The sequence below is a fragment of the Canis aureus genome, chromosome 3 (genome assembly GCF_053574225.1).
Source record: "Canis aureus isolate CA01 chromosome 3, VMU_Caureus_v.1.0, whole genome shotgun sequence".
In the NCBI taxonomy this organism is placed as follows: domain Eukaryota; kingdom Metazoa; phylum Chordata; class Mammalia; order Carnivora; family Canidae; genus Canis; species Canis aureus.
Genome location: NC_135613.1, coordinates 33,868,368 through 33,888,224, shown reverse-complemented (window position 1 = coordinate 33,888,224; position 19,857 = coordinate 33,868,368). Strand labels below are relative to the sequence as shown.

The 19,857-nt window shown below is 41.9% G+C and overlaps 2 protein-coding genes across 6 annotated transcripts in view; both read left to right on the top strand.

The window, feature by feature from the left end:
- Positions 1–7,458, top strand: part of YIPF1 (Yip1 domain family member 1) — a 36,847-nt gene extending 29,389 nt beyond the window's left edge. For all 3 annotated transcript variants that reach the window (XM_077891837.1, XM_077891835.1, XM_077891834.1), the window contains one exon: positions 6,904–7,458. The gene's annotated coding sequence lies outside the window, so the exon portion shown is untranslated. The remainder of the gene's footprint in view (positions 1–6,903) is intronic.
- A 6,227-nt stretch (positions 7,459–13,685) lies between these two features.
- NDC1 (NDC1 transmembrane nucleoporin) overlaps positions 13,686–19,857 on the top strand; it is a 47,456-nt gene continuing 41,284 nt past the window's right edge. The window contains exons 1-3 of one of the 3 annotated variants that reach the window (XM_077891833.1): positions 13,686–14,048; positions 15,399–15,519; positions 18,428–18,529. In XM_077891833.1, coding sequence (XP_077747959.1) covers positions 13,992–14,048; positions 15,399–15,519; positions 18,428–18,529 — 280 coding nt within the window. In that variant the 5' untranslated portion in view covers positions 13,686–13,991. Of the gene's footprint in view, positions 14,049–14,362; positions 14,925–15,398; positions 15,520–18,427; positions 18,530–19,857 lie in introns of those variants that run through there. The other 2 variants (XM_077891832.1, XM_077891831.1) reach the window with 2 other exon arrangements.

The following is a 19,857-nucleotide window of genomic DNA, read 5'->3' as shown; positions in this document are numbered from 1 at the left end:
CCTAGAAACTGTACCCTGAGAGTCTTTCTTTGGCTTGTGGGATGGAGTATCTGAAAGACCGCATTCAGAGCGGGGCTGCCTTCCCAGGAGCGGTGACAAGTGGGGCTGTCTGGAGGAGGGTGGCCAGCAGGTTATTATACTGCACTGTGATAGGGCTTTAATAAGAGATGAGCAAAGGGCTTTAGGAGATTCCTTTGTAATTAAAAAACCCTCCTGATTTGATACACAGGGCTTATGTACAATTATCCTTTCACTCACTCACGCTAATAGTTCATTTTATGAACCAAGGCTACAAACCCTTTTACTACGTTTATACACATCAGTTCTTTTATTCTGAAATCAGTCTTAACTCAATGCTATAATCCTCTTTAACACAGCATCTGGACTGTATGACTTCCCACATGGCTAACACTGCTTTTCACCAGCGCCTTCTTCTTGTCTACACCATGTCTGCCGTTTCCCTGCTCAGGCCACCCATTTCCATTTTCTGTGCTGTTTCTCTGTCAGTTTTCTTCTTGGTTTTCTGTCTTTGAAGTAAATTGGGAAACTTGGGGTGGAGAGTGGGGCAATACAATAACTTTTTATTCTTTTTAAAACTTATTTAGTGGAAAGTCTTTACACATAGACAAAAGTAGAGTGAGGAGTAGAATGAATCTCTTTGTACCCTTTTCTTACTTTGCACAGTTGTCAACTCATGGTCAACTTTATTTCACCCAAACACCCATCTATTCCCCTATATTATTTTGAAACATGTCTAAAACATCCTATTATTTGACCCATAAATATTTAAATTCTGCATCTATAAAAGACACTTTTAAAAAGATGATCACAATACCATAGTCACATCTAAAAAAATTGTAACTATTTAATATAGGCAGACTTCATTTTATTGAGTTTTGCTTATTGAGCTTCACAGTTGATTGTGTTTTTTACAGATTGAAGGTCTCTAGTAGTCCTACATCGAGCCAAGTCTGTCGGTATCCTTTTTTTCAAAAGTGCTTGCTCACTCTGTGTCTCTGTGTCATATTTTGGTAATTCTGGCAGTATTTTAAACTTTTCCATTATTATGATTTTTGATATGGTGATCTGTGATCACTGATCTTTGTTGTTACTATTGTAATTGTCTGGGGCACTACAATCTGTACCCATTTAAGATGGTAAACTTAATCAATAAAGGTTATGTGTGTTCTGATCGCTCCACTGACCAACCATTCCCCCATCTCTCTCCTTCTTCTTGGTCTTCCCTATTAAAGACATAATAATACTGAAATTAGGCCAAGGAATAACCCAACAATGACCTCTGAGTGTTCAAATAAAAAAAGCCACATGTCTTTCACTTTGAATCAAAAGCTAGAAATGACTAAGCTTAATGAGGAAGGCATACTGAAAGCCAAGATAGACTCAAAGCTAGGCCTCTTGCACCAAACACATAGCCAAGTTGTGAATCAAAGGAAAAGTTCTTGCAGGAAATTAAGAATGCTACTCCAGTGAACACACAGGTGATAAGAAAGTAAAACAGCCTTACTGCTGATGTAGAGAAAGTGTGAGTGGTCTGAAATAGAAGATCAAAACAGCCACAACATCCTCTTAACCCAAAACCTGACCCAGAGCAAGGCCCTAATTCTCATCAATTCTGTGAAGCCTGAGAGCGGTGAGGAAGCTGCAGCAGAGAAGTTGGAAGCTAGCAGAGTTGGGTTCCTAAATTTTAAGGAAAGAGGCCGTCTCCATAACATAGAAGTACAAGGTGAACCAGCAAGTGCTGGTGTAGAAACTGCAACAGATTATCCAGAAGATCTAGCTCAGATCATTAATGAAGGTGGCTGCACTAAACAACAGATTTTCAGTATAGATGAAACAGCCTTATAGTTGAAGAAGATGTCAACTAGCACTTCCATAGCTAGAGAGGAGAAGTCCGTGCCTGCCTTCAAAGATTCAGAGGATGGGCTGAGTCTCTTGTTAGGGGCTAATAATGCAGATGGTGATTTCAACGTGAAGCCAGTGCTCCATTACTATCCATAAAATCCTAGGACCCTTAAGAATTATGCTAAATCTATGCTTTCTGTGCTTTGTAAATGGAACAACAAAGCCTGGACAACAGCATATCTGTTTACCACATAGTTTACTGAATATTTTAAGCCCCCTGTTAAGACCTGCTCTGAAAAAAGGATTCCTTTCAAAATGTTACTGCTCATTGACAGTACAGTATATCCAGTCACCCAAGAGCTCTGATGGAGATGTATGAGATGACTGTTTTCATGCCTGCCAACGCAACAAGCATTCTGCAGCCTATGCATCAGCGAGTCATTTCGACTTTCAAGACGTATTATTTAAGAAATACATTTCATAAGGCGATTGCTGCTACAGTGATTCCTCTGGTGGATCTGGGCAAAGTAAATTAAAAACCTTCTAGAAAGGATTCACCATTTTAGAAGAACATTCATGATTCATGACAAGAGGTCAAAAATCAGCATGAGTAGGACTTTGAAAGCCAACCCTCATGGATGACTTTGAAGGGGTTCAAGACTTCAGGGGAGGAAGTAACTGCCAATGGGGTGGAAAGAGCAAGCTAACTAGAGTGGAGCCTGAAGGTGGGATTGCATGGTTGCCATCTCAGGATAAAACTTGAGCGAATGAGGAGTTGCTTCTTATGTTTGAGCAAGGTGTTGTCTTGAGATGGAATCTACTCCTGGTGAAGATGTCATGAAGACTGTTGAAAGGACACAGCAAAGGATTTGTAATATCATATAAACTTAGTTGATAAAGTAGCAGCAGGGTCTGAGAGGATTGACTCCAGTTTTGAAAGAAGTTCTGCTGCAGGTAAAATGCCACAAAGAAATTGTTTATGAAAAGAATCAATTCATGTGACAAACCTCATTTCTCTCTTATCAGAAATTGCCACAACCCTAGCCTTCACACCCACCACCCTCATCCATCAGCAGCCATCGACATCGAGGCAAGACCCTCCCCCAGCAAAAAGATTATGATTTGCTGGAAACTCCATTGATGCCTAACATTTTTCAGCAATAAAGTATGTCTTAATTAAAGTATGTACATTTTTTAGACATAATGCTATTGCATACTTGATGGGCTACAGTATAGTATAAACATAACTTTTATGTGCCCTAGGAAACCAAAAAGTTCATTTGATTCACTTTATTGTGGTATCCACTTTATTGCCATGGTCTGGAATGTCTCCACCATTTCTCTGAGGCATTGTATATACTTCATTGTTTGAATTTCATCTTGCAGTTTCTGGATGTATCTCTGAAATATGCTGTAAACGATAGATTCCCACTCCATTCCCCCTTCTCGCTTTCCCTTTACCATATATTTGTTGAAGAATCATTTATCCTATAGTTTCTCACTATCTGGATTTTGCCGATTATATCTCTATGGTGTCGTTTACCATGTTGCTCTCTGTCTTTTGTTTTCTGCAAACTGGCAGTTGTATCTAAATTTTGATCAGATTCAGCATTGGTTGGTTCATTGGCTTTGGCAAAGCTACTTGATATGTGGTGTTAAATTATTTCAGCCTTAAATTCATAATGTACAATTATCTTATTTTTTTATGCTAGTGACCATTAATAAGCCATGCCTACATCTGTTAAGTCATTAGGATTTTCAAAATGGTGATATTTCAATTCTATCTTTGCTTCTTTGTTAATTAGAATACTTCTTTCATAAAAAATTCCCCCTTTTATCTACTATTTGGCTATCTAGTGATATAGTTTCTGCAGAAAAGCAGGATAAATAATTCTGTTCTTTTTTTTTTTTTCACCTATTTTCAAAACAGTAGTTGGTCAACTAGCACTCGGCAACAATGACCAGTTAATTTCAGTCCATTGCAAGTATTACACTTAGCAATACTGAAATTGTCCCTTCTTTGGCTAATGGGAACCTCTTCAAACTGGCCCGAGTCCTATTGGCATGGCCCTAAGAGTCTCTGATAACTACCTTGTTATCTGTTACAAGAGCATTTTCCAGGTTTTTCTAGGCTCATTCTGAACATTTCCTGTCCCAGACCCAGACTGAATCATTTCTTGAAGGAGTCTTGGTTCTGTTCAGTGGGGATATAGTAATACCAGGTCTCAATCTGGGTGTTGGTGGCATTTTGTTGCCGTTGGCTTGGTTGTTGCTCACAGGCCTTTCCACTGTTCAGAGTCAGGAAATACATGTATTGTGTGCTTGATTTGTTTTCTTTAAAGGAACTCCATTGTGAGTTCATACTCATACTTTCTATTCTTGTTTACCACTGCAGATTTTTTTCAGAATTGCTTTTATCTTCTATCTGTATCTCCTTTCTCACCTACAGAGGATCTCACTTTTCAACAGTACCAGCACTGATAGACTTGGACTATCACATAAGTACTTAATTGTTTTTTTTGTTTTTTTTTTTTTTTTAGTACTTAATTGTTTTATCCAGGAACTCACCACAGTCCAATAATCACAGTGACAGCATTCCCATTAATTACTGGAAATATTGCTTTAAAACCTTTTAAGGTTTTTAAGTTCTGGAATTCCCTTCCTTGGTTGGTCTACTTTGAAGCCCACTATTTAGTCTTGAGGACCCACTTCAGATACCCTGTCCTTGAGGAAGTTTGGATGGCTTACTACTCTGTGCTCTCCTACAGCTCTTTGTGTGTTCCTCCATAAGGGCATACATAATAAAAGGGTTCTTTTATTAACTGTGACATAGACTAAGAATTCCTTGAGAGTGGTAGTTTATTTACCAGTATAACCATAGCATCCAGCAGGCATCTGGGGGAAAGCTTGATTTTGCACAAGTGACAGTTGATACACGTGTCACATACACATATGTTTAGTTTGTTTGCCAGGTTACTTGGGCACTTTTCATTTGTTCATTGATTGAGAGCCCACCCTTTGCTACTGTCTGCTGGGTGATTGGGGTGAACAATGGAGATAAGTCCTTACCTTCCCTGATTTTACACCCCAATTTTCTATCGCAGGCATCAGACAGACTAGAAGGCCCTACTGAATTCAAGAGAGAATCCTAACTTTGGGAACTTTGGATTAGAACACCCCAAAGAGGCTTGGGTGAGGGGCTGCCACCACGAAGGGGCACAGGGCAGGCTGTTGCCGCAGTGGGGCCAGGTAGGGAGCCAGGAGTGGCCAGGAATTGGGTCCTAGGTGGGGAAAAGGCTAGAGAGCTCTCCCTGGCTGATAGTGGCATTATGGACCGAGTCTGGCACAAAGGGCCATCTCTTCTTACTTGCCACCCTCTGGCCTGAGTCCCAGGAAGCCCCAGTCTCTGTCTTCCATGCTACCTACTAATCATTGGCAGCAGGGCAAGTGCATTTTCTGTCTTCAAATGCTCCTCTGGTCTTGACATTAATTTGGAACAAACAGAGAGATGAGAGAAAAGAGCATGTTTATGAAAATGAACTCTTTAGTGTCTGCCCTGTGGGCTTGTTTGTCCCTACCTTTATTTAGCATTTCAGAAACCTGAGCTAATGTTTACCAGAAGGCCAGTCAGGACTTTAAGTTCTTCTAGCCCAGCAAATCACAGTGTTCGCCCTTCTCCAACCACTTTTCACAGATACATTACTGACATAATTTCCCTTTTCTAGAGCCGGGTATAGGCAGATGCCCCTGCATTAGCCCCACCTTCTGACTTGTGATGTATCTCCTGATGGTTTCTAAGGCAGCCTGGTACATTCTCTTAGGGTGAAGGCCATTTATTAGGAAATGGCCTCTCTGCACATTTCTTAAAACCCGACCTGGATTTCACTGTATCTCTAGCCTCTCTTTCCAAATTCCCATCTATTGCAAATTCCCAACTAGGTGTACCAACAGATGACTCAAATTTATTATCTTCAAAACTAAACTCATCTCACCCACAACCAGGCCCTCCTTATATTTTCCTGTCTCAGTGAGTGGCACTACCATCCACACTGCTCCTGACTTTAGATCACGTTTAATTCTTTATTATCCTGTCTCACAGTACCTTACAATTGTAGGTACGTAAGTAATATGTTATGTGTTTGTTTACCATGTAGTTTCCACTGCCACACGGTAAGTTTCTTGAGAGTTGGGACCATGTGTGCCTTATTCATCACTTACCCAGCACCTGACACATCTGACACATGAGTCCTTAATCAGTATTTGTTGGATTACTTAAAAAATCTATCCAGTCACCCAAGCTAGAAACCTCATCATCAATGTAGAATCCTCCCTCTTACCTTCCACATATTATCTATCAGCACGATTTGTCTTTTCTACTGAAATATTTCTCAGATGTGTCCTATCAGTACTATGCCCGGTGTTCAGGGTCCAATCATCTTACATTTGGACTGTGATAGTAACTTGATGGGTTTCTCTCTTTTCTTTTCCTTCTTCCAGTCCATCCTATGTGTAGCCAAAGTGGTTTTTGAAAAATTACAAAACTGTATTACTCCTCTACTTAAAAACTTTCTTTTCTTTTTTGACTCCTGATTGTCTAAAAGATAAAATCTAAACTCCCGGGATTGCCAGGATCTTTCCTAATCTGTTTGTCCTGCCTCATATGCTGCTATTGTCCCCTGCATAACCTCATGTTTCAACAACCACCAAGAGCTCTCCTGTTCTCAAATCTTTTTATGTCCCTCCATATTTACTTTATTCCTCCTCTAGCACCTAACACAGCTGTCACAAAGAAGAGAGAGAAAGAAGGATGGGTGAAGGTAGCTCTGGGATCTGGCAGAGAAAAATCAGTGGGTTTCCAAAGAAATAGAGGAAAATTTTTAAATATGTCATCTCCCCTCTAATAATAAGTCTTCTTGAGAGCTCATAAATCAGGGCTCAAGGCTGTCTGGTATTGAAGCTATACAAATACCCTGTCCTACAGTTTAGCTCCTTTCTGAGTTGGGGAGTCTTTTTCCTAAAGTTATTCTTTTTGTTTTTCAGTTCTCTTCTCTATTTTTTGGAGTGTGGTTCTTTCGGCCATGGCATCTACTGCAGGAAAGCAGAATGACCAAGCCAGCAGGAAAACTGATGGGATGGCACCACCCTCTGGCATCTAAAAGGGGCCACACTGAAGTCTAATCACCTAATTTAACAAACAATAATCAAATGTTATTCAGTACATGTGTCTTTCAGCTCTTCTTTCTCACCTGTCAGTTATCATCAGAACTATATACACTGATTTGGAACAAAATACAAGGGAACGCGGTAGTTGTGCCTTCCATTTGCCTCTCGCTGTCATATGACATGCTTCATGTTAGGTCTGCCCTTACTTACTGTGTGAGTGGATCCATCCTAACTTGGGAGGACTTTCTTTTGAATTGTGTACAGATGTTCCTCTAGGATGGTCCTCTTCTCTCCAAATGCTTGCCATCCTACAGTGGCCAAAATGTATGGACTTTGGTTTGAATTCATTGGGAGCCTGAAAATTTGTCTTTGGTGACTTGACACTGGGCAACCGAACCTAATTATTGCAAAATAAATACCTCATAGAATGTCTGTCTGCATTTCTTCCTTGATGTTTTATCTTTAGTATGCTAGAAGCTGTTGTGAATCTTGATTTATTTAATATGCTAATTGTCGGGGTTGGGGGTTAAATGGACATTGGAGGTTTTCCTCCTATAAGTATGGAACAGAGGGTTGGAAGAACATGATCACTTACAACATATTTTGACACACAGATTTTAGAAAAAAATTTAGGGCACTTTGAGTACCTCTTCAAAGTGACATGATTCCTGGCTAGAGTGTACTGAAGGGAGAAACCAGTGACACCTCAAAAATTCTTTGTTATACTTTTTATTCAAAATATAGGGATCCCTGGGTGGCGCAGCGGTTTAGCGCCTGCCTTTGGCCCAGGGCGCGATCCTGGAGGCCCGGGATCGAGTCCCATGTCGGGCTCCCGGTGCATGGAGCCTGCTTCTCCCTCTGCCTGTCTCTCTGCCTCTCTCTCTCTCTCTCTCTGTGACTATCATAAATAAATAAAAATTAAAAAAAATACATATCATCTGGGAGGCTGGGCTTCTGGCAATTCAGGATTGCTGATTCCCTACTGTTTCTGTTGTCCTCTTCAGGACAAGAATTTCCAGTGTATTTCTGAGATAGCTCCAAAGACACATTTGGACTTAAAAGGCTGATCACACAAAAAAAGGAAGATGTGCACAAATTCAAGCTACCATGAGCTTAAGGTCATATTGGCAAACTTCCCATCAAATGCAGGATATCCTCCCTCCCATTAATTTATGTAAAAAATAGAGGTTGTGCACCTACTAAGTGCTCATCACTGTTCTAGGTGTTGAGGCTGGAGCAGTGAACAGAATGGATACAGTCCCTGATGCCTTGGATCCCACAGTCACATGATCAATCTCCAAGGCCGTTAACTCCTCCTGGAACAACAATTTGTGTGTGTGCCTCTGCAATTTTCACTGCTTGGTCTGAGCTCTACCCCTGGGCCTCTCAGATCTAGTCTGAGCTCTCTTCCCCTTGTTGACTTCAGATGTTCAAAAACAGCTCTTCTGTGCCCCCTGAGTCTTCTCCAGTTAAATGTTTCTTTTGCCTTCAAGGACTCTTCAGAGAACTTGGTGTCTGTACCTTCTAGTCACCCTCTGTGCTGGTACCCTGGTGCTCTTTCATTAATACTTAATTCCTGCTGCTCAAGGCAGTGATTCTTACACATATGGATCCCATCAATTCCCTGTATAGGCTGTCTGCTACCTCCCCTTCTTTTACCAAAAGTGGCAGGATTTTTCTCCAATAAAGAAGAGAAGTATATTGTGAAATTATATGTATATCATTGGCCTCTGCCACAGTTTCTGACAGAGCTGCTAAGACGCTTATTATTTCCTGTGTAATACTGACAGAGCTCCCAAATCTCTTGGAATTTCCTAGGTAGTGGAGTATTTTTATTTATTTATTTATTTTTCTAATGAGGTGACTCTTGTGGGGCTCTGGATGGGGCTGGTCACCAGGAAGACCACATCATGATTAGAAGGTTGGAACTTTCTGCCCCACTCTCCATTCTCTGGAAAGAGGTGAGGGGCTGGAAATAGAGGTAATAATCAGTCATGCTGATGTGATGAAGCCTCCATAAAAATCCCAAGAGAATGGGGTTTAGAGGGCAGCCTGGGTGGCTCAGCAGTTTAGCACTGCCTTCAGCCCTGGGTGTGATCCTGGATACCTGGGATCGAGTGCCACGTCGGGCTCCCTGCATGGAGCCTGCTTCTCCCTCTGCCTGTGTCTCTGCCTCTCTCTCTCTCTCTGTGTCTCTCATGAGTAAATAAATAAAATCTTAAAAAAAAAAAAAAAAGAATGGGGTTTAGAGAGCTTCCAGGTTGGTGAATATATCCACTTGCCAGGAGGGTGGTATACCCCCAACTCCAAGAGCGACAGAAGCTCCTGCACTGGGACCCTTCCAGACCTCATCTATGTATCTCTCCAACTGGCTGTTCATTTATATCCGTTAAAACATCCTTTGTAATAAATCAGCAAAAGTGAGTTTTCCTGGATTCTGTGAGCAGATTATGAAACCCAGGAAGGGAGCTGTGGGAACCTCCAATTTGTATTTAAGTGGGACAGAAATCATGGGTAACTACTTGCAATTGACATCTGAAGTGGGAGGCTGTGTGATTACCCTTTGGGTTCTGCACTACCTCCAGGCAGTTAGCGTCTAGGTGTGGAAGAACCACATATCATGGCACAGAAGTGTAAGTGTTAAAGTGAAGGAAAGCAGTGAGTTTTCCCCAAGTACATATAAATATCCACATTTGAAAGGGAATTTAGTTACTACTGAGCACTTGTAAGTGTGGTGTAACTAGCAAAGTTTTAAAAAAAAATGTTAGGGGATCCCTGGGTGGCTCAGTGGATTGGCACCTGCCTTTGGCCCGGGATCGAGTCCCGAGTCAGGCTCCCTGCATGGAGCCTGCTTCTCCCTCTGCCTGTGTCTCTGTCTCTGTCTCTGTCTCTCTCTGTTTCTCATGAATAAACAAAATAAAATCTTAAGAAAAAAATAAAAATAAATGTTTAGAGATTCTTTAATACAGAGGTCAGGATTTAACTTTTAGTAAGGATTTTAAACACAACCAGCACCATAAATTAGCACCATTATTTTATAAAAAGAGAGGACACTATAATGTCAAGTAATCTCGAAGAACATAATGTCAGTACTAAAAACTTGAATAAGTTTAGCTTTTTGAAAAGCTGATTACCTTGTTCATTTTCTTCCTCACCTACCAAATATCAGTGAAAATTTCATGAACTGACCAGCATGAACCCACTGCCTTTTAGGAGCCCCTGCTCTTGGGACCCCTGTGAAGCACTTATGAATTGTATTCAACTGTAAAAGAACCCTAAAAAGCAATAGCGTAATCAAATTAGCAGTTTTACTTGTGCTTCTATCTTATTGATAAGAACTGTATCACATGCTCATCCCTAACTGCAAGAGAGGCTTGGAAATGCTCTTTGGCTGGGAACACGGCCACCATGAATGAAACCAGAATAGATAGATAACTATTTTAGATAGATAATTATTGCATCTTGGAACCTCTGCTTTTAGAAAAGTTAATGGATGGTGGTTTTTCCATTGTCAGTTTGATTTCACCGGTTGGCATCATGTAAAGATTTAAGGGGTGCCTGGGTGGCTCAGTCATTTAAGCATCTGATTCTTGATCTTAGGGACATGAGTTCAAGCCCCTCATTGGGCTCCACAGTGGGCATGGAGCCTACTTTAAAAAAGAAAAAGATTTAAGAGAAAATAATTCTGGGAATATGGCAATGGCATTTTTGAATCTCCTCAAATTCCTCCATAAATACAGAGCATTTGGGGGACACCTGGGTGGCTCAGTGGTCAAGCATCTGCCTTTGGCTCAGGGTGTGATTCCTGGGATTGAGTCCCACATTGGTCTCCCTTTGGGGAGCCTGCTTCTACCCTAGCCTGTGTCTCTGCCTCTCTCTCGGTGTCTCTCATGAATAAATAAATAAAATCTTAAACACACACACACACACACACACACACACACACACACACCAAAACCAGAGCATCTGGGATAGCAAAGCCAAAAACCTATGGAAAATATCTATAACAATACTGGGTGACAAGATATCACCACAAACCCCAAAATTCAAGCATGTGGAACCATTAGGCATTCAAAGACTTGCATGGTATCAGCATTTTTTTTGTGGAAAGAAGCAGAGGGAAGCAGCAGCTGGGTGTCTGAGAAATCTAAAAATAAGAGAACCTCAAAATAGCCAAGAGGTACTCCCTGGAAAGTACAGTGGACCAATAGGAGAACAACAGCCAGATTTGGGGGCAGTTTGGCACCACCCACTTTGCAGTTGATGAGTGCAAGGGGTCCAAAGTAAGGTCTGAAGAAGCTGGAGCAGCCCAGGTCCTGTGAATTCTCAAAACCAGCCAAAAGTATCTTTCCAGGACACTAGAGTAGAAACTGCAGGGAATAGAATACAGATAGAGTAGGGCAGGGATATTTGGGGCAAAGAAAAGGCAAGTCAGATGAAGGTGGGGGAAGGGCACAGAGCCAGGAGATCTCAGAAAGTTTGAAGCCATATTTTTGGACACTTCATGAAAACAGAAAAAGAAGCCGTAGAGTCTTGAATTTAGTAAAGCTGTCCTAACTTGCCCCTCCTTCCTAAATATGCAGGAAAACTAATTTCATATAAAAATGAGTAACAGAAAGGACTGCAATCAAATCTCATAATGAAGCTATTATAAGAAAAATGAAAACACGGATAATAGTATCCCTAATGATATGAAAACATTTCAGAAAGACATGCCCACAAAATCAGATGAAAATTATAATATTTCAAAATAAGCTAAAGTAAATTAAGGAAATAATACAAGTTCCTGCTCCAAAGCAATGGTGTAGTTCTAACGGTATAGGTGCTCCCCTCAGCAGCTCCACATGTGTGTGCTCGTGGACTCTAATGTAGAGGGAGTAGTGCCTTCATGATACTTGGATAATAACTCCCTTCTCCCTTTTGCTACTAAAACCTTATTCTTTCTCCCCTATGCTCTTTCAGCCCTTTGAATACGTTTGTTATCAATACCCTGCATCCAGTCCCTTTGACTAAGATAACAAAGTCTGTTGTCCTGAATAGACACTTTCTGATGCAGTTACTTCCATTCATTCTTCTATTCATTTAACAAATATTTATTGACTACCTCCTAATGTTACAGCATTTGGAAAACAATGATAACCAAGTTAGACAAAGTCTCTGCCCATGCAAAGCTTATGTGCTAGTGAGAACTCAGACAATAAATAAGTAGTTGCACACCATGACTTCAGTTGTGATAAGTGCTCTAAAAATAAATGTGGCGTAGAGAATAAATAATTGTCTCTCTTGTGTAAATGAAGTCAGGAGGTAAGGGCAGGTAGCCTAGGATTGTTATGGTTGCTCCGAGTAATCAAGTTTACTTTGGGCTTAGTACTTGATTTTGCCTGGAGTGTGACAATCCAAATTCCATGCAGCTGGATGCAGGAAGAGATTAAGAAGGGGCAAAGAACTGGCTAGCTCTCTTTTAAGAGGAGTTTCTGGGAAGCTACCACGCACTGGTTAGCTGGATTACAGTTTATTGGCCTGAACTCCTCAGTCACCTGGCTCCACCTAGTGGCAAAGGACACTAGGAAATGTAGCCACATGCCCAGTTAAAACTTGGGGGATTTAATTTCTAAGAAGTAGGGGAGAATAGATATGCTGGGAAAGACAACTAGCACAGTGTGAACAAGATACTAAAGGGACTAAACAAAGTAATCTGATTGCAAGCAACCTGGGGTGTGTTTCAGGACACTCATTTAAAATGATGCTTTATCATCTTTCTCCATCACCAGATAGGTTTCTTCTTGGCAGAGACTTGACCTACCTTTGTATTCCCAGTTTGTTCTGCAGTGCTTCAGACATGATTGGTATTAACATGTTTTTTGGAAATGAATATAATCTTAAAACGACTCAGGAAACCATTATCAGCAAACATTATTAGCAAACAGTACGTGTGACCTCGATTTCTCTCACTAGACTGAGTTTCTCCAGAGTCCGTAAAATCACTAAACCATTTCTAGAGTCCTGAATGTTGACTGTGGTATGTAATTGGGTATTAAAAGGTGTTAGCAGTATGCCTCCAGGGATCTAACTGAGGGCTAATGCAATCAGAGAAGACTTAATTAAGTGGGACTTGAGTTGGTAAAACCCTTTTTCCTTACTGGCAGGAAATTAATGATAATCAATATTTGTATAGCATTTTATCATATCTTCATAACATCACTGGATGTCACCTTTATTTTTATCTTTATTTTATCGGTGAAGAAATGGAAGCCCCGAGAAGGTCAAGTCATTCCATTTAGCAAGTGACAGAGCTGGAACTAGAAACCAGATCTTAGAAAATCAAATTCACTGTTAGAGAGATTTTTTCTTTTTTTTTCCATTTCGGTAATATCAGTGAGTACATCTGTGGAGAGGGACGCAACATTCTTTGATTTCACTTTCAGGCAGTCCGTAAGACAATCGGGAGAAATAAGGGCCAACCACTTTGCCAGGTCAAACTGGGACCATCAAGCTACACTGTTACTCTTACCGGCTTCATAAAAGACTACGATTCCCAGCATGCCACAAGGTACCTCCGGGAAAACTTCCACTCCCGGCATGCTGTACTTTGGAACTCTGAGTCCCAGAATGCAACGCTCCCCTTGCGCCCAGAGCGCCATCGAGACTACAGTTCCCAGCGTGCAGCGCCGCCCCCAGTTTCTGGCGCCCCGCTGGACCCTGCTTCGGAGAGACCTTTTGGACTCCAGAGGGCGGGTCCTGAAGCCCCAGCCCCGTTTGGGAGACGTGTCCGCGGGCAGTTTGGGCGCGTTGGGCCTCTCCAGACGAGGCCTCGAAGGGACGGGTCGGGGCCCGGCCCGGGCTCCCCTCAGGCAGCGTCTGAGGCAGCCCCAACAGGGTCCTCCGGGGGCCTCGCTCCCTTTGAACTGCGGTGGCGGGCGGGCGCGCGGCCTCCCGCAGCCCCGAGAGCCGGGGTCGCCATCACCATGGCCACGGCTGCGAGTCGGCCCTGCGCCGGCGGGTCCCGGGACATCCTGTGGCGCGTGAGTGCTGCGCGCCGTGTAGCGCGCGCTCGCCCGCTGCTGGGGTCGCGCTGGGCGGGCGCTGAGCGCGCGTGCGCGCTGGGCGGGGGGGGGGCCGGCTCCGGGGCGGCGTGGGGGGCGCGTGGGGGCCGCGTGGGGAGGGGGCGCCGGCCGGGACTGCTGGCGGCCATGTGCGGGGGCGTCCCGAGCGGACTCCGGGGCGGGAGGGCGGGAGGGCGGCCCGGGGCCTGGGCAGTGGAGGCCGCTCGGAGGGACGGGGATGCCGTCGCGGGGGCTGGAGCGGGGGTGGGCGAGGGTTTCGCGCAGGGGGCGTGCCCGGTAAGAAGCGGGAGAGGACGGCGGGGTGGCCCAGCGGAGGCCGTGCGCCCGCTGACGTCTCGGGGGTCTTCCTGCCTTGCCTGTTGTTTACCAGTCCCTGAGGTCCTGTAGATGGACTTCGGGACACAGGACGGGCGTCCTTTTTTCTTTTCCCCTTCCCACCTCCCCGCCGCCCTTGGGACGCTGACTGTGAACGTTGTCTTGGGGCCGCCGTGGTGGGCTGCCGCCTGATGGTCGTGCGGGCCTCGTCCCCACTGGTCCACCTTCCTCGTCAGCACCTCGCCGGCCCGAGAGCGTTTCGCCTTGCAGAATCCGCCAGTCCCGTGTCCCGCCACGCTTCAGAGCCCCCAAGTATCTCTTCTTGTATCCGCCTACTCCGCAGTGCATCTCGCGTCTCCTGAGGGCCCGACGCTGATGATGCACGCGCGAGTCCAAGGCAGGGACTGCGAACGCGAGGACGGTGTACGGACCTTCCCCGTAAAATGTGTACAGCCCCCACGTATTGACGTCTCGGTCACGCCTAAAGGGGCAAGCGTGGAGATGCTGTCGAATACAGTGGTGCGACTAAGACAAGTATTCTCCTCCCTCAAAGTGGGATATATCTTTTTAAGATTTTATTTCTTTATTCATGAGAGAGAGAGAGGGAGGCAGAGACACAGGCAGAGGGAGAAGCAGGCTCCATGCAGGGAGCCCGACGCGGGACTCGATCCCGGGTCTCCAGGGTCACGCCCTGGGCTGAAGGGAGACGCTAAACCGCTGAGCCACCCGGGCTGCTCCAAAGTGGGATCTTTAATGGGGCATCTGACTCTGGACTAGATGCGAGCATCAGTTCATTGGTAGGATGAGATTCGGTAGTTGTTTGCCGTGTTGTTGATAGGAGTAAACATTGCGGTTTATATATAGCTGCATGTGCTACGATCTGGCGTAAATACTGGTGATTAACGTCCCATATGAAAAGATAGGATTTGCATAACTGAAATAACTAAAGTAGTTTGACTTCACGGTTGAGGGATTTTGTTTGTTTAATTATAGGTTTTGGGCTGGAGGATAGTTGCAAGTATTGTCTGGTCAGTGCTGCTTCTACCCATCTGCACCACAGTATTTATAATCTTCAGCAGCATTGATTTATTTCATCCTATTCAGTGGCTGTCTGGTAAGTGATACTCAGTTTGGGGAAATCAAATTTACAGGAACTGCTTCTCTCTCTCTCTCTCTCTTTTTTTTTTTTTAAAGATTTCTTTATTTATTCATGATAGACACAGACAGAGAGAGGCAGAGACACAGGCAGAGGGAGAAGCAGGCTCCATGCAGGGAGCCTGATGCAGGACTCTATCTTAGATCCCGGGATCACGACCTAAGCTGAAGGCAGGTGCCCAACCACCCAGCCACCCAGGCGTCCCTACGGGACCTGCTTCTCAACATAAAAGTTGCATCATGTTTCAGTTTGTTTTTGTTTTATTCAGTGCCTCTGTTGATTGACACGGCAAAACATGCACCTTGAGGTAATCTTAAGGCATTCCCTTCATAAATCACCTTTTCACTATATAATTATAAGAATAAACTGTCAGAGATCACTTGAACAAAAAAGATTAGAAGACCTCATAAATAAAAACTTAATTTTTGTGTTTGTCTTTTTGACTGCTTTTTTTGACATTTTCTTTTTAAGGACCAGAACTGTTCCCTTTATCTTTTTATTTTATTTTAATTTATTTTAGACTTTATTTATTTATTCATGACAGAGAGAGAGAGGCAGAAACACAGGCAGAGGGAAGCAGGCTTCATGCAGGGAGCCTGACGTGAGACTCCATCCCAGGTCTCCAGGATCATCCTGGGCCAAAGGCGGCGCCAAACCGCTGGACCACCGGGGCTGCCCCCCTTTATCTATTTTAAAACTTGGAATTTATATCCTTAAAAAACCTGTCTAAAATTAAGCCTACTTCATTTCTATATTGTGGTTAATAAAAAAAAAAATGAGAGAAAAGGAGAAAGGAGCTAAAGACTAAAAAACATAGAGGAAAAGACAAAGACTGATGTGAGGAAAAGATTGGTACAGACTAAATGTTTCTTAAAATCCATGGAGACAAAATTACTAAATTAAGCTATGATCATGTTAATTAATAATAACCTCCAATTATTGCCATGTACTGTGTGCCACGTACTGTACTAAGCATCTTAAGCATATTGTTATCCTTCTTACAACCCTATATAATAAAAGGGTATTATCCCCGCCTTATAAATGAGGAGGCTGAGACTCAGGTTATAGAAGTCTGCAGAGACACACAGTCCGGGAGGAGTAACTGAACCAGAATTTGAACATTGGTCTTTGACTTTAAAGCCAGTGTTTTTCCTCTGTGCCACACTAGCATTAGAAAGAAGTGTTGCCAGAGTAGGTTTTGAGCTTTTGAAGTTTTGCCTAAGGCTAAGAATCACAAATACTTGAAATTCTTTTAATTTTCCTTTCCACTACAATAAACAAATTTCTTTTGCTTTGGGAAGCAGAAAGTGTGTTGTTAATTTAAATTTCAGAAGAAAGTGCTAATTTTTAAGGAGTTAGCAGCTTTGCCTTGTGACCTTCGGAGATACTGTTGCTAAAGAATTAGAGTCCCGCTAAGTTTCTCATTGAAACATCTCAATCACTTCTTATGGTAGGTCCTACAAGGCAGATAAAATTAAGCCGTAAGCCAGCAGGGGGATGGCAGGTGTTTCTGTAACCACCTTCCCTAAGCCTGGATCACTCATTGATCTTGGTGGTCTGGTCACAACCTTGGAATATTCAGTACTGAAATCTAAAACCATTACCAATTGTTCAGAATTGGCATTTAAGAAAAAACTTTCTGCCATTTTGTGGGCCAGGGTTTTTTAATCCTAATAATACTTTCTCTCCAGATGGGATTTGATTTATGCCATTTTTCTCATCAAATGTTACTCATCTCGGGATCCCTGGGTGGCGCAGCGGTTTGGCGCCTGCCTTTGGCCCAGGGCGCGATCCTGGAGACCCGGGATCGAATCCCACATCGGGCTCCCGGTGCATGGAGCCTGCTTCTCCCTCTGCCTGTGTCTCTGCCCCTCTCTCTCTCTCTCTGTGTGACTATCATAAATAAAATAAAAAAAAAAAAATTAAAAAAAAAAATGTTACTCATCTCCTTCAACTTTTGCTTCACAAAGTCTTTTGAGATAAATTGTATTCTTCTCTTATTTCCTGTCTCATGAATCATTTCTTTCATTCTTTTAGTTCAGTATAACATTGGGGTTTAATTGTGAATCCTTAATAAATATTCTTTATTAATTTTGGCCAGTAAATGATAGTCTTAAAAATTATTGGTTTCATTATTAAGTTTTAGTCTATTCAGTAAAATGTATTTCCTTGTTGTTTTTATTTCTCTTATTTATGTTTTTTAGGCATAACATATATATGTATTTTAAACTGGGCCAGATTTTTGAAATGGAATATTACTTGTTGAACTACTCTAAAATGTGAATATGTTAGTATTTTATAAGGATTATCATGATTTTTTGTTTTTTAATTCAGCATTTAAGTGATTTATGGCTTATGCTATTTCCAGAAATGTTACTCTTTTAGCTGTAGGAGCTAATTGCATTTATTAAGAAGAGATCTGAAAAATACTATTTATATTGTAAAAAAGAGGCCTTGTTGATATTTTACTAAATGCGGTACTTCTCTGTTTCACATGAGGAAAGACATTTGCATATGGTAGTATTTTGTCTGATGTTAACATCTGGGTCATCTAAAAGAAGTTCTGGTGTAATTTTAAAGGACCCAGAGTTTGGTCCAAATAATCACACCATAGTTCTTGAGTTGATGTCCTGTAGGACCTGTCACAGTGTATGAGTAAAGTCTTGAAGAAAAGATGGCTTTTAAAATGAAAGTTACAAAAAATAAAATAAATAAAATAAAATAAAAATAAAAAATAAAATGAAAGTTACAGTTGTGGTTCAAACCCTTTTTCTTTTTTTTTTCTTAAACCCTTTTTCTATTACCATTTACTGATCATAACTACATGAGTGAATGAACTTACTAATTCATCTCTCTTGTTTTTTAGATTCTTTCAATGATCTATATAGTTCCTATGTAATCTTTTACCTCCTGCTGCTGTCAGTGGTAGTAGTAATAATAAGTATTTTTAATGTGGAGTTCTATGCAGGTGAGTTTTCAAATGTTAATCATCTTAAAAATATGTGAATTTATATTCTTAATGGCAGACTCAATGCATTTTGTATGTGGGTGTATAGAACAGGCTTGTTTTGTGCAATTTAAAATGCGAATACAGAATCATCTGCTTTGAATGTTTGAACTAAAAATTTATTTGAATGTTAGTTTCTCTGTCTAAAAAGAATATTTAGAGCTCTTAGGACAAATATCGTATGATTCTACTTAGATAGGTTTTAGAGTCGTCAAATGCATAAAGACAGAAAGTAGAATGGTGGTTGCCATGGGCTGGGGGAGGAGGGACCGGGGAGCTGTTGTTTGATGGGCACAGAGTTTCAGTTGGGGTGATGGGGAAGTCTTGAGGTGCATGGTGGTGATGGTTGCACACAGTGTGAATGTACTTATGCCACAAAACTATATGCCTAAAAATGGTTAAAATGGGGAAAAAATGGTTAACATGGCAAACTTATGTGTGTTTTACCACAATAAAAAAATTTAGACCTTTTAATAGTTCACAGCTGCTGTTAAGGCTGTGACTCAGCAGATGTATTATAAAAATAACTCCTTTATAGGGTAGGAGATCAGGACCAGATGATTTCTAAGGTCGTTTTCAAATATAAAAGTCTATAATTCTATAGTTAAAAGAAAAAAAAAAACAACTATGTTTTGCCTTGGGAGAATCACCTGCTAGATTGTAGAGCTTTTTATTTTCTCAGTTTCTCTTTTTACTTTTTGTGCCTTTTCTGATTCTTGCATCTGTCCTTCTGGTATAGTAAGCTTTTTCTGACACTTCCTTTTTGATTATAGCATCATTCCTCTTTTTAGCTCTTCAGTAGTTACTTCTTAGAGATGGTATAAAATTTCAGATCCTGCTCTGGATGTTACAACACATACCCTTTTCTTTTTTTTTTTTTTTTTTTGTTTGTATATTTTTTAATCAGAGCTCAGTTTGCCAACATATAGTATAACATCCAGTGCTCATCCTGTCAAGTGCCCCCCCTCAGTGCCTATCCCCCAGTCACCCCATCCTCCACCCACCTCCCCTTCCACTACCCCTTGTTCGTTTCCCCGAGTTAGGAGTCTCTCATGTTTTGTCACCCTCTCTAATTTTTCTAATTTTCTCTCCTTTTCCCCTATAATCCCTTTCACTATTTTTTATATTCCCCGTATGAATGAAACCGTATAATGATTTTCCTTCTCTGATTGACTTACTTCATTCAGCATAATACTCTCCAGTTCCATCCACGTCAAAGCAAATGGTGGATATTCATTGTTTCTAATGGCGGAGTAATATTCCATTGTGTATATATACCACATCTTTAT